The sequence below is a fragment of the Odocoileus virginianus genome, chromosome 2, assembly GCF_023699985.2.
Source record: "Odocoileus virginianus isolate 20LAN1187 ecotype Illinois chromosome 2, Ovbor_1.2, whole genome shotgun sequence".
NCBI classification, from domain to species: domain Eukaryota; kingdom Metazoa; phylum Chordata; class Mammalia; order Artiodactyla; family Cervidae; genus Odocoileus; species Odocoileus virginianus.
In genome coordinates, this window is record NC_069675.1 from 44,957,942 (window position 1) to 44,983,935 (window position 25,994).

Genomic DNA, 25,994 nt, shown 5'->3' on the forward strand with positions numbered 1-25,994 from the left:
CCAACTCTCACATCCAAACATGACTACTGGAAAACCATAGCTTTGACTAGATGGACCTTTGTCAGCAAAGTAATGTCTCTGCTTTTTATGTTGTCTGGATTTGTCATAACTTTTCTTCCAAGGATCAAGCATCTTAATTTCATGGCTGAAGTCACCATCTGCACTGATTTTGGAGCCCAAGAAAATAACTCTGTCACTGTTTCCATTGTTTCCCCATCTATTTGCCATGAAGTGATGGGACCAGATGCCATTTCTTAGTTTTCTGAATGTTGAGCTTTAAGCCAGATTTTTCACTCTCCTCTTTCACTTTCATCAAGAAGCTCTTTAGTTCCTCTTCATTGTGTGCCATAAGGGTGGTGTCATATGCATATATAATGTTATTTATATTTCTCTTTATATTTATAAAATAAATTATTTTGGTACAATTATATGAAATAATCGATTTCTATACATTCTAATAACTGGCTTTATATTTGACATAGGCTGTGAGGATTCCAAGATAGAGAGGGAATCTTGGGGTCAAGATGTTTTCTGTCTGACCAGGAAAAGGGTATGTAATGTGAGTAACATCTGCACAAGGAAGTTGCCAGCAATTTATCGAGGTCTATAGTTCTTTCTTAAACTTATAGTATCTTCTTATCTCCTCCAGGGAGCTCAGATATTATCTATTTTTAATGTATGTATTTATTTTTAATGTCTGGTTCTTATTCTCTGCTTGATCTAGTCACTGTTTTACAGAAGCCAACATAAAAATTTCTGGAAGCACTGAAAAATGGGTTCAGCTGATGTGTCAGAGAGTGTTTGGACTTCAGGTCATCCCTGGATTCTGCTCAAAAGTGACTGAGATGTGAAGTTCACTCCTATGAGCCCAGTACTTCCTTAAAGCAGAAAATCACCATTCTCTTTTACTCATGAAGGCAGCGTATTTCTCTTTTATAAGATAAGGAAAGGCAAAAAAATACTTTATCCATCCCTTATGTTTTTCGTGTTCTGAACCTTTCATCTGAGTTAATGGGAGATGAAAAGAAATGGTTACAGAGAATTTAGTTGACTTTAGAAATGGGTTTAAGTCATTCAATTTGCTGTTTTTTTTTTACAATGCATTGATTATTCCTTTCATATAATTATAAGAACCTTTAAATTCCTGAAATCATGGACTATGTAAGATAAAGCATTAAATTTGAGAATTCTGTTTATAGTTTCCATTTTTTTTTCAGATACACCTCCTTACCCGAGATGAAAAATTGGAGAAAATTATTTCCTTTACAATCTTGGTATACCATACAAATTCTCATTCAAAGGCAACAGCATCAACTAAAACTTAAGGAACTAGAATCTGTGGTTTGTTCCCAGATTCTTCCCGTGTTTTCCACTCTCCATTTCTCAGTGAACTAGGCATTCTCATAGGGTCAAAGCAGGAAAAACCTCCCATGTATTCAGTGGAAAAAATTATTAAACCTTCAGAGGAGCTGTGCCTTTTTAGGAAAACATTTTTTGAGTACAAGAGTGAGTGTTGAGTGAAGATCCTGGAGGAGATGAAGAGCTTAGAGGGCAGAGAAAGCCTGGGCAAGCATTGCAGTGGATTTATTGTCTTACTTTGTCCAGTTCATCTACGGGTGAGCAGGATACAGCACATAGCTTACATCTCAACACAAAAGATCTTTATTTCATGATGTTCAAGTTGACCCCTCCCACCCTTGCCTTGGTTCTGTCCACACCGCTGCCCCCACCTGGAAATTTGCATGTTGTTCCCCAAGGAGGACCTTCCCATCCAAGTCTGAGATAAAAGCTCAGCTCTGGTCTTGCTCTGACTTATCAGGACTCCTCAGTTCACACTGCTGAACATGTGGTTCCCTGCTCAGCTCCTGGGGCTGCTCCTGCTCTGGGTCCCAGGTAAGGATGGAGAGGGGTCGAGAAGGAGGATGGGGGGTGAGCTCTGGGGGCAGCACTGCTCGCCACGTGTGTTCTCTGTTAGATGTGTATGACTTGTCCTGCAGATGGGCATGGGATGCTTAGATCTGTTAGTGAGGAAGGTTCCAGAAGGAAGAAAGTCCTGTGTTCTGGTCAGGTTGGTGACAGGGAGGTGGGGATGGCATGGATGATGTTTAGAGGTCTCTTTAAACTTTACAGATGTCAGATTAACTATTGTTATTGTACAATTTTGTTGTATGACTCAAAATCACAGAATATGAGAGTAAAACAAACTAGTACTATCATTTCAGCTAAAATAAATAAGAAAATGGAAACAATAAAAATGGTTGCTAATATTTGTATCTTCCTAATTCTCTTTCATTCCTTTAGGATCCAGTGGGGATGTTGTGCTGACCCAGACTCCACTCTCCCTGTCTGTCATCCCTGGAGAGACGGCTTCCATCTCCTGCAAGTCTAGGCAGAGCCTCCTGAGTAGTGATGGAAATACCTATTTGTACTGGCTTCAACATAAACCAGGCCAGTCTCCAGAGCGACTTATCTATCAGGTTTTCAAACATGACCCTGGGGTCTCAGACAGGTTCACTGGCAGTGGATCAGAGACAGATTTCACACTTAGAATCAGCAGTGTGCAGGCTGAGGATGCTGGAGTCTATTACTGTTTTCAAGCTACACATAACCCTACCACAGTGATACAGCCCTGAACACAAACCTCCTTCCCTGGGTGGCTCAGCTGGTCAAAGTACAGCTTTTCTGGGGAACTGACAGCAGATACTTAGTCTGTGTAAGAGGAAGATGGTGGAGATCTCAGAGGAATAGGTTGCAGTGAGGGTTCTGGACCATGAAGGTCTTGTCTGCATCTCAGACACCATGTGTTTGGCAGGATTAAGTGGTTCTCTGAATACATGCCTATTGTTATCTATGACTTTCTTCACAAAATAAGTTCCTTTATCCAGTGTCCTCTCTTATGGGCAAACCATAGGATCTGTGAATCTATAGACAGTAATACTGGCTGAGGCTAGAAGAGCAGGGAAGGATAAGCTCTACACAGATTACAGCTAATCCCAGGAATGATGCATCACAACTCCTCAAGGAGGAAGTGATATGGAGACAAAGTACCACCATGTGGCTGCTGGTATTGATCCCTAAAGCTGAGAACATTGATAGGTGACAGTTTTGGATCTGCACTGATAGGGGTGGCAGACAAAATGGATATGGTGGAGGTGGTGTACATGGTGGACGTGGGCTCATGTTGTTGGATGTTTGCACAGCCTCTATCCATGTCACCTGGGCCTCTGTATTCATGGACACGAATACAGAGCAAATACTGTGGTAGTTATGACACATTCTGGGGCCAATGACTGAGCTGCCTGAGATGGAAGAACTCATCTGCTCGGAGATGTAAGAACCTTTCAATGCTTTGCTATTAGGTGTCAGGTCTGTGGTAGCTGCTCTGTAGAATATTGATTTAGCATGAGTTTCAATTACATCATGCCCACGTCCTTGGGTTTATCTACATTCCTTTTCCCCATACTGCTAATCTCAGATCTGCCAATCTTCTCTTTGATCAACCAGCTACCCTGAAATTGCTGTAAACTCTTATCTTGGGCCACTTCTCTGTCCAGTTTAAGATGATATCTATGTTCACTGTTGAAATACCTGCTGGCTTAACATTTTGTTTCACACCTGCCATTAATTGGGTTGTAGTGTGGAACTTACACATCTTTACTAAAACCAACACATGATGTCAACTGAGCCATGGAGAAAGCCTGGAGACTTCTCACTTTGTTTTCCCGTGTAGAATTAGCTGGTTCACCATTCCCATAAAGCCCAAATATAAGGTGATATGGGAACCTGAGATATCTGTCCACGGAGATGAAGTACAACTGCTGAATTTGCTTATACCCAATCCTATAAGAACCACCTCCAGCCTAGGACAGATTGCCACTGAGACCCATCAATACTGAGAATCTGTTGGATCTGAAATTCAAAGGTTACAACAGACAGTTCAATCACATAGCTGCTTATTGTTTTATAGACTAGTGTATAGAGGTTCCTGACATTCTGGGAGCTGATTTTTTATCAATGCTAGTGTTTTTGTTTGTTTTTGATCACAGCATAGTTTTTCACTAGAACCCTAGAAATCCCTGATGTGACTTTATATCAGCAATTTTCAGACTGTGCACACAGCATCATTGTCTAACACAGATGCAGCCTCACCACGTGATGTAGTCCAAGTGTTGGAGCCACTCACAGTGCTGCCTGAGCCTGAGGCAGAGTCCTCTTCTGCCCTGCACCCATGTGATGGAGCAGCACTCACAGCAGTGGATGGATGGGATGGAGTGATGTACTCAGTGGGGTCATGTGTTGTCTCAACACTCCACAGAAGCATCGAAAATACTGTATTTCACTGTTAGTGGTCCTAGGAACAAGATACACCTTCCTGATCTCTACAAGTGAGAGAGTCAATTACTAGGCAGGTTGATGAGAAGTCTGGGGGTCCCCAAGGAGGGGGGGGTGTCTGGAATTCTCAAGGAGGAGGAAAAGACAAACTTTTTTTCCTCTACATTCCTTAGGATTATATAACAATAATGTATCCTGCTTGAGGACAGTTTCTGGAAAAAACATTCTGGCTAATCCTGTGATTAGAGAAAATGTAAATTATGGGAGTGGGCCAGTAAGGTCTTTACAACCTCCAGACATTCTTTTGATTCACTGTAATAACTAATTAAAAGTATATAACTCCATTGCTAACATTACTAGGGGGGTACTCTTTCTGCCCCCTTCTGATATCTCTATCAGAAGCTTTCTCTATCTCTTTTATACTTAATAAAACTTTATTACATAAAAGCTCTGAGTGATCAAACCTCATCTCTGACCCCAGATTGAATTCGTCTCCTCCAGAGGCCAAGAATCCCAGCATCTTTCATGGTTTAACAACAACATTTCAAAAGAATAAGCCAGCATGCCTTAGACTTGGGGACCCCCAACATAGTAATGTGGCAGGCTTATGAATTTTGGAAAGACTTGCATTTCACCTTGTGGAAGACGTAAATATTTGCAAGTCAACCTGAGTCCTAGCAATTTCTTGCTGGTCAGGTCTACTTAATGAATTGTTCAATAAGGCTTGTGTAGTGGAATTCAGTGTAGAATGTCCAGATCATCAAGGTTTCCTCAGCCTACACTGTGACAGTTAACAACATGATGGGCCAGTACTGGAGATGTGATCAATTTTAGGAGCATCGTAGGTGAATATAAACTATACCAGGGGTGTCTTAGATTGTATGTCTTCACTCTGCTGCTTTGCCACGCATACAATCAAGGACAAAACTCTTTCAAGGTATTATGTCACAAACTGCCTCTAGATGGCAGACAAACACCACAATAAACAAGTTCTTGACCAGATCTAGGAAATACTGAGAAGGTTAACAATGATACTGTCCCATTTTCAACATGAAGCCCTCAAGGCTTAAATGGGTTCAGGTGTGACCTGGGGAAGGGCTGCAGCTGTGCTGAGTGGTGCAGAAACCCTCCGTGTGTCCTGTGTACACTGGCTGGAAGGGTGACCTTGCCCCCACCCCACTGAGACTGCTGTGTCCTCAGAGCCCATCTCTACCCTCTTCTGGGCAGGATCAATCTCAGGAGACCATATTTCCAGAGCTGCTGAAGCTGACCTTGTTGGCTGAAGATTTGAAACTGGACTTCATGGACATCCTCAGGTACCGTTTAATTACAACCTACTTGTAAACGTGACTTTGGAGTCTGTCCTTCCCATCTAATTTCAATCCACGTGAAGATAAAAATGTGTCAAAAACTCTGGCCACAGCCATAGCAGCCTCCCCCTTCTGCTCAGTCCCCACTTCCGCCCTGCTGTGCATGGAGCCTGCATGTGCTTGGTACACGAGCAACTGTGTGAAGCCTTCCTGAGGTCTAAGCTCTGGACTTTTCTGGTCATTTGAACTTAAAATTTTAATGTTTTCATTCTTTGAACTTGAATCAATATAAATGAGTAGAAAGTTGAAAATAACATATTTCACCTCAAAACCATCAAATAAATGGGAAATATTAAGGAATCGTTGTTTAAAATAAATTAGGTTTTAAAACTGGATAAACGTAACAATTGTAGGCCTCAGATTGTCTAACTCAGCACAATTCTGGCATGAAAGTTCATAATTTCATAAAAATTTGCAAAGGTTTAAATTGAAATCATTAAAACCCTTAACTTGAAACATAAATTAAATCTATAAATAATCTTTGCAATGAAACTTTCAATATTATTTTGTTCAGGAATGGGAGCAGAAGAAAAAAAGGATGAGAGAACAAACACACTCAACCTTCACATTCACACACTCAAACACAGTCTCTCAAGCATTATTTAACAAATACTGATGAATTAGGTAACAGAAATGGTCGACATGTTGTATTAACATACATTTCAAAATCCCTTCCGTATTCTACATTATAAGATTTTCATCATCTGTAGAGACCGAGTACTGCTTTCATGGGAATTTTAGAAAACAATTCCTAGGGAATAAAAGGTACTAAACTCTATCAAGTAACACTTTTCTGATCTAACAGTGGTCTATGTGACAGCTGATCCCCGAGTCCTCAAGGACACAGAAAACACAAAAATCAGTGTGAGCAGACTGGCTTCCCACTGTGTGTTGTAGACACAGCTTCTCTGTCTTTGCAGCCACAACAGGAGGGTTTGGGGACTCCCTGGTCTTGTGACACTGGTGGCAGAGGTGGTTTCGTCTTCATGCACCATTTCCTCCATCCTGTCCTCTCTGCAGCTCACAGCAACTCCAGGGGATGTGGCCTCGGTCTTCATCCTACTTTGGAGAGCACTGATCCTCCTGGATTTGGGCTGATTCTGGCTTTTGAGTTCATCCTGGTCAGACTCCAACCCCAGGGACATTCTTTCTAACTGGAGAAAGAATCAGTGACTGTTGGTGAGATAACCAGGACTGGAGTCACTGGATATATGAATGGCTTCCCCAACTACTTCCAACTCAACACCCTGCTCTGGTCCAGCAGTGGCTCCACCCCCAGGACAGACACCCACCACTCTCGCTGCAACATCCCATCCTGGGCTCCCGTCGTGCCTGTATCCATGCCTTGTCCACACTGTGTGGCTCCAGTCTCATGTGCAAGGCTTCCATCTTCACCTTCCCCCGAGGTTGTCTTCCTCCCGTTTCTTGAGCCCCATCACCCTGCACCTGCCCTGAGAACTGCCAGCTCTTAGGACGTGGGGGTGGGGGAAACATGCAGAGCTGGAAACAAATGGATTCGGGGACATAAAATCCATCATTGGTCGGGAGAGGATCATAGCTTCTGAAGGGAGTAGCTTGGGTTAAAGGGAAAGAAAGACATGAACAGTCATGAAGGTTAGGACACGCATAGCATGGATGTGTATACAGGCATGCGGAGTTAGAACATGGTTGGAAATTGTCAGGTGTGGAGGGACTAAGTCCCTGCCTTGGTGGCCTTGGAGGACATGTTGGGACAGAGCAGTCAGCATGGAGGTCACAGTGCTCAGCTGGGATGACAGGGAGCAATAGAGAAGCTTAGGATCTGGGCACTTACTGACCAATCATGACCCACACATTTTACTGTTCTTCCTCATTTCCTCTCTGACTGGTGGTGATGAAAATTTCTCCCACCAAGAATATCAGGGAATCCAGCAAGAGGGAGTCTCTTGACTCCAATAATATCCACTGGCATCAAATAAAAGGAGCCTGTGTAAGTCCTTTGAGTGTCGTACCTGATCCAGACCCTGTCTTAGAGGGAGAGAGACCAAGAAAGCATGTCATGGATCCTGAAGAAATCAAAAGAAGCCTGTACTCACAGGACAGTGGACTGACTGTGTCCCATGACCCCCAGGGGGAAGTCATTCTCTGAGGCAAGTGTGTGCTGCCCTATGGGACCCAGACCCGGGCACTCCCAGCCCCTGATCTGTTACTGAGCTCAGCCAGCCCTGCAGCCTCGCCCCACCACCCCCTGCTGATTTACATGTTCCCAGAGCACAGCCCACTGCCCTGGACACTTCCTCATAGTCTGGTCACAGCCTGGGCAGGAGTCCACATCCAGGTCAGGATGCAGAGTGAACATGAGGGCCCCCAGTCAGCTCTTCGATCTCCTGCTGCTCTGGCTCCCAGGAAAGGAGGGAGAACACTGGGGGTTTGTTCAGTCCAGTGTGGTCAGTACTGCCTGGCTTTTCAGGGAAGTCCTCTTATAACTTGATTAATCTTGTGGAGATATGTTTTTGTGTTTCCAATCTCAGCTGACCTCCAGATGATTCAGTCTCTATCCTCCCTGTCTGCATCTCTAGGAGACAGTTTACATCACTTGTCGGGCCAGTCAGAGCATTAGAAATAATTTACAGTGGTATCAAGAGAAACCAGGGAAAGCTCCTAAGTTCCTCATCTATGACACAACCAGTGTGTACACAGGGGTCCCATCCTGGTTCAGTGGCAGTGGATCTCGGACAGATTACACCTTCACCACCAGCAGCCTGGAGGCTGATGATTTTGCAACTTATTACTGTAAACAGAATAACAGTAGACCTCCCACAGTATTACACACCCAAACATAAACCAACCAGGAGAGCAGATGGGTGAGGCTGGGCTGCCCTAGCTCCTCTAGGTACCTTCATCTGCTCAGAACATTTCTTAAATGCAGCCACATGTGCAAGTTACTGATTATGAAAAATAATCCTATATAATCTATATGCAGATGCATATGTACCTATTTGCTATATTGATGTTTGGCTCATATTATATCATGAATTCAAGTCCAACAGTTGGTCTGTGACTCACACACAGGCATTATAAGCATTTACACAAAATAGTCATGTAACTTAAATAAACTGAGAGGAATTTGATTACATTCCATCCTAACATTAGTGTGTAGGACGAAATATAGTACTTGCTCCATCTAGGGCTTGTATCTAAAACTCCCACCAAATTGATATGTTGTCTTTAAAATATTTCTAAGTCTCTAGGAATCCAGAGGGCATGAGTGGAAACAAATTTTCTAATGTTAAAAGTTAAATATTTGCATCCTGTGAAATTCACATTCATGGTGTGTTGATAATGATCCCTTGAATTCCAAGTAGATTTTTGTTTCATATGAGGCACAATCTTGATAACTTCATCAAACAGGTCATAGAATTTGTGATTTACAGAGATAATGACACATAAGAAACCTACCCATAAAGAAACACAATAGAATCAAAGATGTCTCCTCTTTTATTTATGCACTTGATCTTAGCCAAAAGGCCAAGAGGCGAGTCCTCTTTATATTTATAATATAATAAAATATTTGGTGCTATTACCTGGAATAATAGATTTCTAAATATTCTAATAAATGGCTTCAGACTTCACATAAGGCTGTAAGGATTCCAGAATAGACAGCCAATCTGTGGGGGGAAAGTATTCCTAACTGACTAGTATAAGTATTCCTAGTGAGAGCATTTATTTTTTATTCATGTATTTATTTTTAATATCTGACTCTTATTCTCTGATTGATCAGGCCTTGCTTTGGAAGGATAAATATGCAAATTTCTGGAAGCACTGAAAGATGGGACAGCTAGTACTTCAAAGTGCATTTGGACTCTGGGGATCCCTGGCTTCTGGGCCAAAAGTGACTAAATAGATGAGAAGTTCACTCCTCTGAGGCCAATGCTTCCTTAAGGCAGAAAATCCCTGTTCTCACTTACTGATGCAGGCCGTGTATTTTTATTGTTAGATAAGGAAAGGCCAGTAAATACTTCATTCATCCCTTGTGTCTTTTCTATTCTGAACTTTCCATTTGTGTTAACCAGAGAGGAAAAGAAGTAGTTACTGAGAATTTAGTTGGTTCAGATATCAGTATATGTGATTTAATTTGATGTTTTTTTTTTTTCCAGAGTCTCTTGAATATCTTTTTCAGAATTATAGGAATTTCTTTTGACTTTAAGTGTGAAGTGTTAGTTGCTCAGTCGTGCCTGACTCTGTGCGACCCCATGGACGGAAAGCCCACCAGGTTCCTCTGTTCATGGAATTCACCAGGCAAGAATACTGTAGTGGGTTCTATTTCCTTCTTCAGTGGAACATGTAGGCTCAGGGATCAAACCCTCATCTCCTACATCTCGACATTGGCAAGCGGTTTCTTTACTACTCGTGCCACCTGGGAAGCCTCTTTTCCTTGGTTTATTGATCCTTACTGAAGGAAAATAAGAGTAACTATGCTAAAGCTTGTTATAAGAATTAAATAAATGAATACATACAAAATACCATATGACTAATAAAGTTTATTGGTGTTGAAGAAGACTCTTGGGAGTCCCTTGGACTGCAAGGAGAGCCAACCAGTCCATCCTAAAGCAGATCAGTCCTGGGTGTTCATTGGAAGGACTGATGCTGAAGTTGAAACTCCAATACTTTGGCCACCTGATGCGAAGAGTTGACTCATTGGAAAAGACCCTGATGCTGGGAGGGATTGGGGGCAGGAGGAGAAGGGGACGACAGAGGATGAGATGGCTGGATGGCATCACTGACTCGATGGGCATGAGTTTGAGTAAACTCCAGGAGTTGGTGATGGACAGGGAGGCCTGGTGTGCTGGTGGCCTGGTGTGCTGCGATTGAGCGACTGAACTGAACTGAACTGAACTGAATAAAGTTTATAAGTGAAAGTGAAACATGAGTGAACGTGTTAGTCACTCCCTCGTGTCTTATTCTTTGCAACCCCTTGGACTGTAACCTGCCCGGCCCCTCTGTCCATGGAATTCTCCAGGCTCTCACTCAGTAAATACTTGTTATCATTGTCGATTTGCTTCATCTTGTAATTATGTAGATGTAATCTTTCCCATCATATTTTTATTTCAGATCATTCCATAGATTGTCATTATCTTCTGAAACTCAAGTGGTGGAATAGCTTATTTCCTACAACCTAAAAAGAAGTGTACACATTTGGAAAAAGAAATATATGTGTTTGTTGTGAGGTTTAGTTGGTCAGTCATGTCTGACTCTTTGTGACACCATGAACTACAGCCTGCCAGGCTCCTCTGTCCAAGCGATTTCCCAGATAAGAATACTAGAGTGGGTTGTCATTCCCTTCTCCAGAGGATCTTCCCCTTAGCAGGGATCGAACCCATGCCTCCTGCACTGACATTGGCAGGTGGAGTCTTTACATAGACATCAAAGGGGTTCCAGGTAAGAAGGAGTTTGATCCCATTTTTAAAATTTGTTCAACGACACCTCTCAGCCTGTTCTCCTGTTTTCCATTTTGCCCCACATGTGTGCAACTGCCACAGGGAAACTCAAAACTCACAAACCCAGGTCCACACATGGTCCCTCCACAGCCCTATAAAAACCCAAACTTCCGCCTCTCTCCATCCATCCTGGTCCCACTTGCGCCCACCTTACTCCACCTGAATTTCCTTATGTTAGTTATAATCTTTCTCTCAAAAAACCTAGATGTGGGGACTGTCTGGAAGCTCAAGATAATTCTTAATAATTAATTCTATCTCATTTCCAGGGATTGACAGCATACTAGTAAAGAGAGAATGTACTGAAAAGCTAAGAAGTAGTGACACCGAGGGACCTGAGCCTAATTCAACCCTCTTTAATGTCCCTTAAACACATTGCTGCCTCAGTAACAGCTGCTCACAAACTGAACACCTCAAAGAAAGGAGAAGGTGGAGGCCTCAAAGTCAAACACAGCTTTCAACAGTATCCCTGACCCTGATTCCCTGGAAGAAGCAGCTGCTTAGCTGAGCCCACAGCGGAGGGGTGTGTTTAGGAGCATACATGTACAGTCCCCATCGAAGGTTCTGTGCACAGAAGTCACGTTCAGGGTCCCCAGTCTCCACACTGGGCACATATTTCTCAGCGATAAAATTAGTCTCCAAGGACCACAGAGAAGGCTGGATTCTGATTAGCACAAAGTCTTCAGGTAGAATGGGGGAAGGGCGACAACCTGGGAGAGGAGATGAAGCAGCAAGAGCAAGGAATCACCATGGTGAGGGCCAGCCTCAAAGTCATGTCTCCCTGGTTGGATGAAAGTGAACACCTAGCATTTTGCCAGAATCAAAAGTAAATTAAAAAAAAAAACAAAAAAACACAAACAAAAGTAAATCATTTCTGAGTGACAAAAATCATTCCAGAGTCTAAAATCATCTCTAACAGTTTTAGGGAAATAATGTCTGTTAATCTACATTCACATTAAGTGTATATGCTACAGCCTCACTTTTATTAAAACACTGAGGCATATAGTATCAAGGGGAAAAATACTCAGTTTGAGAGAAGGCAGTCAACACAGGTGGAATAAAATGGACATCGAGACAGAGCCAAAGGATCTGTAACTATGAGGGAAATTACTTTTGTATGCTTATCATATTATTTGATAAGATGTAGAATAGTTTCATGAAGCCACAAATTTTAAAAATGACGGAGAAGAATTAAGTACCTACATCAACAAGAGACTTGACTGAACTTCTTCCAGTGCTTGGTTGCTTTGGGTCCAGTCAGTGGTAGATATTCTGCAAAATGTTGGCATCACACCAGGTTATAATTGCACCATGCCCACATTCTTAGGTTTAGCTACATCCTAAGGATATTTCAGTCATTGTTGGGGTTACATATACTTCAAACTATATAAAATTTTACATGGAACTACATATAGGTAAAACAACCTACCTGATTAAGGCACATTCATTTTTTTCCTTCATAACTACTCTTCCATATTTGCATTCACACTAAGTTCCCTTCTTCCCCAGTTCCCAGTGGGGTTGCCGTGCTGACTCCCTCCTCTCCCTCTGATCTGCGGTCGTGGAAGGAGGCATCTCCATCTCCTGCAAGGCCATCTCATCTCATCCTTAGTAATGGGCACACCTGCCCTCCCTCCTTCCAGAACAAACTACACACTCTCCTCACCCACTGACACAGGGGGTCCCCCAGGCTCCTGGGGTCCCATCCAGGCTGCGGCCATGGGTGTGGGACGGATTTCACATTCACACTCACCAGTGCAGAGACTGGGGACCCTGAATGTGACTTCTGTGCACAGAACCTTCAATGGGAACTATACATGTACGCTCCTAAACACACCCCTCCCCTGCGGGCTCAGCTGAGCAGCTGCTTCCTCCAGGGAATCAGGGTCAGAGCAGCTGCTTATCTCAGTGTAGGACAAGCTGGGGGAGGAGGAAATGGTGGGGAGACCTGGAAGGACGTGGGAACAGCCTCAGCTCCCGAGCCCAGGAGTCTCTGTCATGAGCTCCCCAGGGTCTGGACCCCTGGATGAGATGCTCACAGACAGCTCCATGCTGATTCTCCCTCGGCTCTCAGCATCACTGACCCTGGAGGACCGGCCACCTGCCCTCCAGGCCCCAGGAGCACAGGCCTGTCCCACTGTGATTTCACCACTAGACTCAAAGACATTTGTTCATAGACAGGGTCAGGGCCCCAGGGAGGGACTGGTCTGTGATTCTGAGAAAACTCTTTCCCTCAGTTTCTCTGGTGGAAATTCCGAGTCTGGAGAAACTTAATCATCTTGATGTATATTCTCTTAAAATCTGGAAATTATCCTCATATTAGAAACAAATACCATGATGAAATTTAAACTTCACGTGGGTTTCATGTAGTCACAGCTTCTAAGTTTGTTAACTAAATCTGCTTCTGAATTTCCTGGCTTTGAATCACGCTCATGCCTTCTATGTGCTCCACACATCTCAGCTCCTGCTTCTGTCCTAGACTACCATGACCTCAGGTTTCCCTGAAGGGAGACATCTTCTCCTCTAACTCTCAGTTACCAAGCAACTCAGTGCTTGGTTGGGAGTGGTTTAGTTAGTGGTTTTCAAAGTCTAAGAGTGAGATATCTGTAGAGTGTGACATAGTTTATATTTTTATCCAGATAGTGATATATGTCAACTTTCATGTGTTATATACTTAGTATATCTGCCCATTCTTTCTGTATGCTTTTTAATATCACAACTAAATTGAAAAAGAACAAATCCGGAGTTTAAAACAAATAGTTTAAAAAGAATGAACATCAGCACATATTCAGGGAAGCTCAGCATTCTTAAGTAGAAGTGTAATATGATGTACAGATGTGAGAGTTGGATCGTAAAGAAGGCTTAGTGCTGAAGAACCGATGCTTTTGAACTGTGGTTCTGGAGAAGACTCTTGAGAGTCCCTTGGACAGCAAGAAGATGTAACCAGATAAATGCTAAAGGAAATCAACCCTGAATATTCATTGGAAGGACTGATGCTGAAGTTACAATATGTTGGCCATCTGACTGGAAGAGCTGACTCATTGGAAAAGATCTTGATGCTAGGAAAGATTGAGGACAAGAGGAAAAGGCAGCAAAAGATGGTTGGATGGTATCATTGGCTCAATGACATGAGTTTGAGCAAACTCTAGGAAATGGTGAAGGACAGGGAAGCCCAGTTTGCTGCAGTTTGTATGGTTGCAAAGAGTCAGACACCATTTAGCAACTGAACTACAACAACATGAATGCAAAAGTTCTAAGAAACTAGAGAATGGGGGGGATGGTAAATGGAAAGACACATTTAACTGTGCCATTTACTCTTAAAAATTGTGAACTGCATCCATATTGAGGTTGAAGGTCTTCCTTCCACACAGAGACACTTTTTCTCCCTTTGCTCTCATGAGTCTCCCATCCCTTTTGGGCTCAGTCCATGCTACTGCCCCTACCAGGGGATTTGCATGTTGTTCCCCAGGGAGGATCTTCCCTTGCAAGTCTGAGATAAAAGCTCAGCTCTGATCCTACTCTGACTTATCAGGACTCCTCAGTTCAAACTTCTGAACATGAGGTTTCCTGCTCAGTCCTGGGGCTCCTCCTGCTCTGGGTCCCAGGTAAGGGAGGAGAAGAGGGAATGAGGAAGAGGATGGGGGCTGAGCTCTGGGGGCAGCATTGCTCTTCCTGTGTCTTTGCCCCTATGTTAGATGCACACCTCGCCCTCTGAAGGGCATGTGATATTCAGCAATATGAGAATGAGGATAAATACAGAGGAAACAAGTAGGTGTGCTCTGCCCAACACTGTATAGATACAAAGTGTGGGCAAGTGTGCATGACTCCTAGAAATCTCTTTTTACATTGTGAATCGTGGATTATTTTGAAACTAGAAATGTTAGATATTAATTAGAATTAAAAAGAAATAATAATTTAGTCTGAAGTAAACTGGGAAATTCTGAAAATTACTTCTTAATTTTGTCTGAAATCTTGTACTTTTCTCTAATTCTTTTAGGATTCGGTGGGGCTATTGTTCTGACCCAGACTCCACGCTCCCTGTCTGTCATCCCTGGAGAGATGGCCTCCATCTCCTGCAGAGCCAGTAAGAGCCTCGAAGATAGTTATGGAAACAGTCTTTTGCACTGGTATGTGCAGAAGCCCAGCCAGTCTCCACAACTCCTGATCTATGTAGCTTCTAACCGGGCCTCTGGAGTCTCAGACAGGTTCACTGGCAGTGGGTCAGGGACAGATTTCACCCTCAAAATCAGCAGGGTGGAGGCTGAGGATGCTGGAGTTTATTACTGCCAGCAAAGTAAAGAAACTCCTCCCACAGTGATTCAGCCCCGATCATAAACCCCCCTCTCCTGGTGGCCCTGCAGCTCACATGTGCTGACTGTGTGGTGAGCAGGTGAGCAGAGTCTCCAGTCTGTGTAGGAGGAAGATGCTGGAGACCCAGGGGAACAGAATGTGTCTGAGGGCTCAGGAAGGTGATGAAGTGTCTTTGCTCAACTTCAGACAACACAGGTTAAGGCCCCATGTGGGTTCTTGAGTGACAGCACCAGCAGGAGAATTGAGGGTCTAAGTGTCCTCTGAGCCAACAGACCTGAAGAGGGAGAGGTGAGTGAGAGGTCATCCTTCTTTCCCCCTTGTGTACAGTGACATGTAGAACCAATACAGTCAGTATATCAGGGAGACAGTGAGGCAGACTTGTAGCAGAATAGATGGTGGGATTTTTAGGAAGATAAAATGTCATAATATTTAAAAATAGTTTTTCTTTCACTTTCTACACTTTCTGAATCTCCTCTTTTCCTACATATCTTCCTATTTCTTCATCATGTGTCAAATCACAGCCCCTACAAGCAGTCCCCAGACAGAATTAGTGGGGAAAATTTAGTGAAAATTTGGAGTTATGAATGTTCAATTTTTTTTTTGAAACGATAGCAAGCACAATATCTTAATGCTAACACCTCTGATTTATCTCAATTAACTTTCAGAGAAAAAAAATATGAGTATTAGAATTCCTTAAACTGGGTTTAAAATCTTTTTTAAATAACATAAACTGGAAGGGGTAGGGTATAGAATTTACACCAAAGAATATTGGAAGGATACAGAATAATATGCCAAGTTCTTTTTCTCAAAAGTTAAGAATTTTAAGCTGTGGGAAGACTGCAGGAATAGAAATGTAAATGGAATCAAGTTGACAAACACAACTGCGCATACTGCTCTTTGGCTTCTGTTCCGTGGGATTAAAAATGGCGGTGCTGTTGAGGACTGCTAAAAAGAACCTAGAGAGAAAACCCAGTGTGTTCTTTATGGAATCACGAGGAGGAAGGGCCCTCCGCCTGGTTTCCTGGTTGTGTATGCTGTTGCTAAGTCACTCCAGTCATGTCCAACTCTGTGGGACCCTGTGGACCGTAGCCTTCCAGGCTCCTCTGTCCGTGGGATTCTCCAGGCAAGAATACTGGAGTGGGTTGCCATGCCCTCCTCCAGGAGATCTTCCCAACTCAGGGATCGAAACCATGTCTCTTATGTCTCCTGCTTTGGCAGGCGGGCTCCTCACCACTAGTGCCACCTGGGAAGCCCCTGTTGTGTCTCGGCCACTGCACTTGTCACAGGAAATGAGTGTGTGGCCAGGGCTTGAGATCTTCCATCATCAAGGGCTCAGTGATGTTCCTGTGCAGAGACCTAAGGTCATGTCACCTAGTCACTGTCAACTGAACTCAGCTGAGCAGTCTCCAGAAGTACTTGCTCCTGAAGGTGGTCCAGCAGACGCCATGTGATTGGGTTGGGGAGGTGCTCCCACCAGTGACAGGGAATGTCCAAAGGGTGCAAAAGCTGGCAGATGCCGAGGAGACAGAGACCCACTTCCAGCATTCAGACAAGTATTAAGGATGCACACAGCAGCCGTGAGTAGAGAAAAAGAAAAAGTCTGAATAAGTAGCAGGTTTCTGTTTTCTGACCCAGCACCCCTAGTCTGAATGCTGACTCAGATTTCGGGACTCTCCTCTCTCAAGGAAGTTGCCTTATGAGGCCTCACACCTCAGGTGGATTTATGGTTTCCAGCTGGGTTGCTGCACTTGACCCAAGTCAGAGCTTCTGTCCACATGAAATTTTGGAAAACAATATAAGAGCAAAATGTTGGGTAAACACTGGCTCAACAAGAAAGGAATGTAAACTTTCCTTTGTTATTTCAAGTCATCTAATTCTTATGCTTTCCATTTTACCCTGATAATATACAAATATGAATTTTCCACTTTACATTTTCTTTATTGGTAACTTTTTCAGTGGATAGATTTCCAAATTGTCCAGCGTTCATTGAGATTTTTGAAGAAGGAAATGGCAACCCACTCCAGTACTCTTGCCTGGAAAACCCCATGGACGGAGGAGCCTGGTAGGCTATAGTCCATGGGGTCATGAAGAGTTGGACATGACTGAGCGATTTCACTTTCACTTTTCACTTTCCTGCATTGGAGAAGGAAATGGCAACCCACTCCAGTATTCTTGTCTGGAGAATCCTAGGGACAGAGGAGCCTGGTGGGCTGCCGTCTATGGGGTCTCAGAGTCAGACAAGACTGAAGCGACTTAGCAGCAGCAGCAGCAGCATGGAGATTTATGTCACATTTTTATCAGGATCACTTTTGGAGCTTAGAATCTTGGTACTATATTGCCATAAAAACAAGAAAATCAAGCAATAAAGAAATACTTTGTGTTCCCATGAATGTTCGTTTCCTAAAAGTGCATCTGACTCCTGTTTCTAGTGATAGATGTATAGAATGTGAATACTTCAAATAGATCCCATTTTTAGAAATACTCTAAAAATACTTCTGAGCTTATCACAGGTATGCTAGTCACATTCTCTGACATGGATGGATTGCATTAAATAATTTCAAATTCCACCTGGACTGCATAACACTGTTTCTGGTTAAGAGGATAAAACTTATTAGAGGTCATTCCTTTACAGATAATGGATTTCATAGCAAGTGCAATTAAAACTGGATTCTTGATTATAATAGAAATTGTAAGAAAGAGTATACATACAGAATTTGTAACACATGCAGAGAACCGCTGGACTTCAGCAGGTATTTCTACACATATTCACAGTAGGAACAGTTTTATACCAATTCACTTGACTTCTTGCTACAATCATCAGTGAGGAGCCTGGAGATGCTGCATGTTTTTCTCTGAGCAGGAAACTCACTGGACCCTGAATGGTGTATAAAGATCCAAACACAAACTTACCATAGAGACTCAGCTTCTCATGGTGGCAGGAGCAGCTGCAGTGTCCAGAGGATGAGCTGACACCAGGATGGGCTCTAGTGGAAATGGCCTTAGAGCCTCAAGAAAGAGACCATGAGCATCTTGGTCACAGGCACTGAGTCCTCTTCTTTGTAAACAGAGGTCAGGGCATCACTAGGACAGCCTCCCACAGCCTCTTCCTTCCTTCTGACTAAGGGAGCTCACACCCCACAGTCCCTCCAGGGAAGGGCTGCCATGTCCCCCTGGAGCATCCACTAGGTTCCCTGATGTGTTTCCTGTTGCTCAGCAGGCTGATCTCTGAGTGTCGCTTATGTCCAGAGGGCTGATGTCTTTGATCAGCTCTCTGTGTCCGCACTGGCCCGGAGGCAGGGCTGCTCGCACCGCAGGCTGAACCTACTGCACAGCCCTCTGAAATCTGGCAGATTCAATGTCACCTGGTCCATGAGCCAGACCAGCCCTCCTACATGGGGACTATGTAGTGTCCAGAAGTCATAGAGGCTGTCAGACAATTCCTTTCAGAAAAAGACACATTCAACACCCTGGAAAGTGATGCACATCCCAGTCTTGTTTATGGGACCCATGAAAGCTCTCTGACCATTGGGGGAAAATTTTTTGTGCAATTTGGTATCAAGTGTTCTTGTCCAGAAATATAATCTGGACAACCAAGGGAGATCATCAACTACACAATGACCAGAAAATCACCAAGCAGCCCGAAAAGATTCCCAAGTCATTGCAGACAACTTTGTTTTGACACAATTTCTGAACAGGTGCTCCAGTTAGGAGGGTTTAAGTTGGACCTATCTTTGCGTGAATCTGCTGTCACCTGGGCCTTGTGTCAAAAGCGTACCAGGAGGCAGTCAAGTCCATTTTCTAACACACATTGCATGTTTTGTTCCTAAGTCTCTCTTCATTTGCCTATCACCTTGAAGGTTTTGATGCTGCGAGGCTGGAAATTCACTTTATGCCTCCTCTCTCCTTCTATTGTGCTCTCTCTAAATCTGTTTTCTTTTATTTCTGCAATTCTTTAACATAGACATATTTTCTCACCTGCTTCTCATTCTCTCTTTTTTCTCTATGTTCTAAGTGTCATGAACTCCCAACACTAGAAGTGTAGTGACCAACACTAGCAGTTGAGCTTGTGCATGAGTGCTTGGTCGCTTCCATCATGTCCACCTCTTGTGACCCTATGGACGGCAGCCCACCAGACTCCCCTGTCCATGGGACTCATCAGGCAAGAATACTGGAGTGTGTTGGCATGCCTTCCTCTGCGATCTTACTGACCCAGGGATCGATCCTGAATCTCCTGCACTGCAGCTGGTTTCTTTACTGACTGAGCCACCAGGGAAGCCCAGAAGTTTAGTTTATACCTTGACAATGATTTGACTGAACTTTGAAACATGATTGTCTGTTTCAAACAAAGAGGTTTTGCATGTTTAGGTTGATTGTGACTAGCAATTATTTGCTATATTTTTATAATAGAATAAACAAGTTGTCTTCCTTATAAAATAATAAATTATTTTGGGGCAATTACCTGGAATAATAGATTTCTATACATGCTAATAACTGGTTTTATAATTCACATAGGCTGTGAGGATACCAGGGCAGAGAGACAATCTGTGGAATCATGATGTTTCTGATTGACTAGGACAAGGGTATGGAATATGAGTAACATCTGCACAGGAAGTTTCCAGCAATTTATCATAGGCTATAGTTCTTCCTTAATCTTATACCTTCATATCTCCTTCAGGGAGTGCAAATATTGTACTAGTTAATATTCAACATATGTATTTATTTTTAATGTCTGATTCTTATTCTCTCCTTGGTCTGGGAACTGTTTTAAAGAGAAGCCAACATGCAAATTTCTGAAAGCACCAAAAGATGGGGTCAGCTGATGCTTCAGAGAGCGCTTGGACGTCGGTCCTGGTCTTGGTCCAAGTGACTAGGTAGACACGAAGTTCACTCCTATGAGCCCAGTACTTCCTTAAGGCAGAGAAGAACCACTCTCACTTACTCATGAAGGCAATGTGTTTTTCTTTTAAGATGAGGAATGGCCACAGAATATTTTATTCATCCCTTGTGTCTTTCCTGTTCAGAACCTTTCATTTGAGTTAATGGCAGATGAAAAGAAATGGTTACAGAGAATTCAGTTGATTTTAGATATCAGTTTAAGTGATTTAACTTGATTTTTTCCCCACAATGTCTTGAATATCCCTTCTATATAAGGATTTGTAAACTCCTGAAATCATGAATCGGTTAAAAAAAAAAAGCATTAAATTTGAGAATTCTCAGCTTATAGTTTCCTTTTTTACATGTACACCTGCTTATCTGGATGAAAAATTGGAGAAAATTATTTCCCTTGCAATCTTGGGATACCATAAAAATTCTCATTCAAAGGCAGCTTCAACTCAAACTTAAGGGGCTAGAATCTGTGATTTGTTGCCTAAAATCTTCCAGTGTTCTCCACTCCCCATTTCTCAAGTGAACTAGACGTTCTTAGAGGTCAAAGAAAAAAACCACATGTAGACAGTGAAAAATATTAAACATTCAGAGAATCTGTGCCTTTTTAGAAGAATATATTTTGAGTGAAGATCCCAGAGGACATGAAGAGCTTATATGGCAGAGAAAGCTCGGGTGGGCAATGCAATGGAATTATTGTCGTACTTTGTCCAGTTCATCGATGGGTGAGTGGGATACAGCACATAGTGTAACATTTATGGACAAAGGCTCCATCTCCAGCACACGATTTCCTCACTCATCCTATTGATCAGTTGTGTAGATCTATGGAATATTTTACTTATTTTAAGAGAAAGCAAACAAAACTGAGTCAAACATTTAGATACCAATCCTATCATGACCATGGAAAGTAAGGACTTAATGATGCAAAACAGAGAGGCATGGCATCAAACCTGCTTCACCTGTGTTTTGAGAAAGCTTATACAAGTCAGAGGATAAATACAGTCACATAGACTTTTCTTTGCTTCCTAGAAACTAAAATGCTTTTCCATGGACTGTGGGTGACAAATTTGCTTTCAGGTTGAAAGGCAACCAGCTCCCTGGACATCACAGATGCCTTTGGGTGCAGGATCTAGCCCAGCCCACCTGTGGCAGGGAGCGCCCTCTGCCGGGTGGACCGCTCTCAACTCTTCCTCAGTGACAATCTCTCACCTGTTCACATAAGGGATCCGGGTTTGGATCCAGGAGGTGAACAGGCCTCTGCGTGTCTCTAACCTTGCCCTGGCAGCATGGGTTTGTCTGAGAGGGTGGCCAGGTCTGCAGAAAACCCTGCACAGAGGCTGTCACAGTCACAATCTTCATTCCAAAGAAAAATGACAGCAGGAAAACAAACTCAAACACCAACAGGACAGTCTCCAAGTCATGCATATCATACACTGGCTTCTAGTTTTAAGGAACTGAAACTAATAGTATCTGACAACAGAGACAAAAGTACAATGAAGCTGCCTGCCTAAGGCCTTCCTCATTCAGTTGACTACAGTCAAGATTGGAGACTCACAGAGGCCTGCCCCTCACCTGGAACTTATGGAGGTTATACATTCAACCCTGAAAAACTTTCCTTATTGCTGGGTGGTGTCACATGACTAGTGTGGGCTGCTATTTAGTTTTGTTTACAGGCCTCAGCCTGGTTTGCTAACATACATGAGGCAGAGAGTGTTTTTTAGAATGAGAAATCTTATACTTTCTGTCTAAAGTAGGAGAGGAATATTTTAAAGACTTTTTTCCTGACAGAGAATCAATTTTTAAGAGAGTTTTACATTTTCTGTAGATCTTAGGATAGTTCCCTATGAGATAAGACAAGCATTAATAGAGACCTTTAAAAGTTTTCTAGTAAGTTCACAAAAGAGACAAATTCTCTCTGAAATTCATCCATCTTAAAGAATATTTTGTAAAAGGAGTTTCTGAAAACTTGATTTGTCATAAAAGAAAACACCACAGAATTCTCACTTTAATTCTTTTCCCCACAATTTATGTTTCCATTCTCAGGACTGAATTTATTTGTTGCTTAAGACTTCTTTAAGAAAGTACTAGAGATTGATGGGCTAAAACAACAGAAAGGTATTCTGTCAGGACTGAAGACCTGAGGAATGAAACCAGCTGTTGTCCAGGCTAGATCAGCTACCCTCTGAGGTGAAAGCACTCCTCACCTTTTTCCCTTTCCTGGGCCCCAGGGTCTCCTTAACCATTGGCACCATAAGTCCAGTCACTGCGTCTGTCTTCACATGGTCTCTTCTCTGGATCTCCATCTTTGTGTCCTTTCTCCTCTCCTTAGAAGGCCACTTATATTAAAGGCCCACCATAGCACAGTGTGACCACATCATGATCACCAAATTAAATCAATACTGGCTATTTTCTAAATAATGTCATGTTCAGAGGTCCTGGAGTCTAAAACGTCACTATAATTTTTAGGAGAACAGAATTCAACCAGTAATAGTACATAAAAGCAACTCTTACTTTAATAGATGCTAAAGGATTCATATAAAACTAGCATTAATATTTCTAATAGCTTCTTCACTTTGTTTTGTATTTGTTTGCTTTTCTTTCAGATGCTTATCTTTTGACTTGGTTCACTGCATCATTAATTAGAGGGCTGGAATTTTCAGAACAGCAGCCTGCCACCTACTAGAAACCCCTATTTGTCTTGGTAGCTTCAGAAAGCAGGAAGAAAACCCAGGATAATTTTTTTTGAAAAACACAAGATCAGAGAAAGCAAAAACTTAAAGAAGTATAAATAAATAAAAGGGTGAGTTACACTTTGGTGAACTATGGAACATATAAAATTCTTTATCTACCTCTACACCATGGCTTTTTTTGAGTGAATGAGATTATTACCATAAAGTTCGGAGTTGAAAGGCAAACATCATTTTTGCTCAGTTATCTTTTCAACGTTTTTCAAAATTTTTATTCTTGAGTATTTCCCAGAGAATATAAAGACCAAATATTATTATGGAATCTTGCAGGATATTGTATTAGTTCATTTGTCTTCATTAGTTTAGTCTCATTTTGGATTTAAATTGCCCAAAGTCTAAGAAAGCAAAGTCTGCTTTTATAATTTCCAAGATTCTGTTTTCAGGACAAAAGGAATTTGACATTGTCATTATTTTTCAGGAACTGTTCAATCCATCATGACCCGCATCAGGCTGACCCATGAGAATAGTCCTGTAGTTTCCCTATTTAATAAAAGCTGGTGTGATAGACTGATTCCCTGAGCACTGGTGGCCTGGGGCCCGATTCCATAAGAACCGGACTTAAATAAAAGCCCAGAAAGGTGACAGTGATAGACACAGACCACACTGAGACATTCAAATAAAGAATCCAATCATTGCTCTTCTCACAAACACCATTGCCTTTTGAAATGCAGGCTCATGACTGTGGCTTCCAACATATAGGCAGTGAGAGCCTTAGTTTTTCACACAGAACTGACAAGAACCAGGAAATCCTGTGGAAACTGGTTCTACTTGATGAGAAAGAGTTAACAGAGGAAGAGTTCTCTTGAAGCACCTCTGGGTAAAAAGAAAACACAGTCATACATTTTTCATGTTGTCCCATCATCTCAAGTGAACTTTTTCCTCAAGAACTTCTTTGACTATATATATATACACATATGTATATACATACATACATACATACATATATGTGGCTTCCTGGTTGGGGGGATCCCCTGAAAAAGGAAATGGCATCCCACTCCAGTATTTTTGCACGCGAAATCCCATGGACAGAGGAGCCTGGTGGGTGGCCTGCAGTCCTCAGTGTCGCAAAGAGTTTGATACATCGCAGCAACTAAAGAAAAACAGCAACATGTTGGATGCATGAGACAAGTGCTCGGGCCTGGTGCACTGGGAAGACCAGAGGGAACGGGTGGAAGGGGAGGTGGGAGGGGGGATCGGGGTGGGGAACACATGTAAATCCAAGGCTAATTCAAGTCAATGTATGACAAAAACCACTACAATATTGTAAAGTAATTAGCCTCCAACTAATAAAAATAAATGAAAAAAAAGAAAAAGAAAAACAGCAACATATATACATATAGATATATTGAGAGACAGACAGAAAGACAGAGAGAGACAGAAACAGAGACAAAGACAGACTCAGATAGAATTATGGTAGCATATGCACTGCTACTGCTGCTGCTAAGTCACTTCAGTGCCTGGGATTCTCCAGGCAAGAACACTAGGTTGAAGGAACTGGGTTTTTGATATTTCATTTGATATTTCCTTTCACATAAAACTCTTACACATTTTTCCTTATCTTGAACTGAACTATCAACTTTCTGCACGAGCTATATGATTTTTCCCCCGTCAATTTCTTTTGACTTAAGTGTCTTTGAAATTTAATTCACTAGGTGCCAGGAAAAGACTAGTTCTAACACCCAATTTCAACATTCTTAAACAGGTAACTTGAGACTTGCAGTTATTGGAAAGGTTTTGAACCAGCTCACCTACTGTTGTTTGGAGAAATTTCTAAAGGTCAGTACTAGCTGCTCTGTTATCTAGATCATCTGGGAAGAAAAGCAAGACGGTGGTCCCCTTCTGACTATTGACCCTGGACACTCCTGTCTACATGTCAGGGTCTTCAGTGCTTTCTTAGAGCCCCAGGTCACGTACACTGTGTCCTGACAGTCAATGTGCACTTTCTCAGTGAGATTCTTCTTCCCACTGTTTCAAGAAGTATAAACTTTAGCTAATGGTATTCATCTAAACACACAAGAGCTTTATTTCATTTTGCTTGTGTTTGACCCCTCCCACCCTCCCTCTGGCTCTGTCTACTCCGCTGCCCCCACCAGGAGATTTGCATGTCGTTCCCCAGGGAGGATCTTCCCCTGCAAGTCTGAGATAAAAGCTCAGCTCTGATCCTGCTCTGACTTATCAGGACTCCTCAGTTCAAACTTCTGAACATGAGGTTCCCTGCTCAGCTCCTGGGGCTCCTCCTGCTCTGGGTCCCAGGTAAGAACAGAGCGGGGATGAGAGGAGGATGGGGGCCTGTACTCTGCTCAGGACTGTGACAGAGGAAGTGGGGATGATGTCGGGGATGTTTAGCAGCTTCTTTACACTTCACGGATGTCAGGGTCATTATCGTGATTGTACATTTTAGTTGCATGGATGAAAAGTATTGATAATGAGAGTAAAACAAAGTAGTGTTTTAGCTAACAAAAATAAGAAATTGGAAAAAAAAAAGAAATTGGAAATGATAATCAGAGCTCATAATATTTGTATGTAACTTGAAAATTTTCTGTCATTTCTTTTAGGATCCAGTGGGGATGTTGTGCTGACCCAGACTCCGCTCTCCCTGTCTTTCACCCCTGGAGAGACGGTCTCCATCTCCTGCAAGTCTACTCAGAGTCTGAAATATAGTGATGGAAAAACCTATTTGCGTTGGTTTCAACATAAACCAGGCCAGTCACCACAGGGTCTGATCTATCAGGTTTCCAACCGTTACACTGGGGTCCCAGACAGGTTCACTGGCAGTGGGTCAGAGACAGATTTCACACTGACAATCAGCAGTGTGCAGGCTGAGGATGCTGGAGTCTATTACTGTTATCAAGGTACAGATGATCCTCCCACAGTGA

At 42.6% G+C, this 25,994-nt stretch overlaps 1 long non-coding RNA gene and 1 gene segment (V, D, J or C); both read left to right on the forward strand.

The window, feature by feature from the left end:
- The first annotated feature begins 14,678 nt into the window (after positions 1-14,678).
- Positions 14,679-17,877, forward strand: LOC110132609 (uncharacterized). Its single transcript, XR_011492263.1, has 2 exons — positions 14,679-14,781; positions 15,174-17,877. It is a non-coding gene; the product is annotated as an uncharacterized lncRNA (long non-coding RNA).
- A 7,406-nt stretch (positions 17,878-25,283) lies between these two features.
- LOC110132584 (immunoglobulin kappa constant-like) overlaps positions 25,284-25,994 on the forward strand; it is an 87,407-nt gene continuing 86,696 nt past the window's right edge. Inside the window, 1 exon segment of the C gene segment in view lies at positions 25,284-25,371. Within this exon segment, the coding sequence occupies positions 25,323-25,371 (49 nt within the window).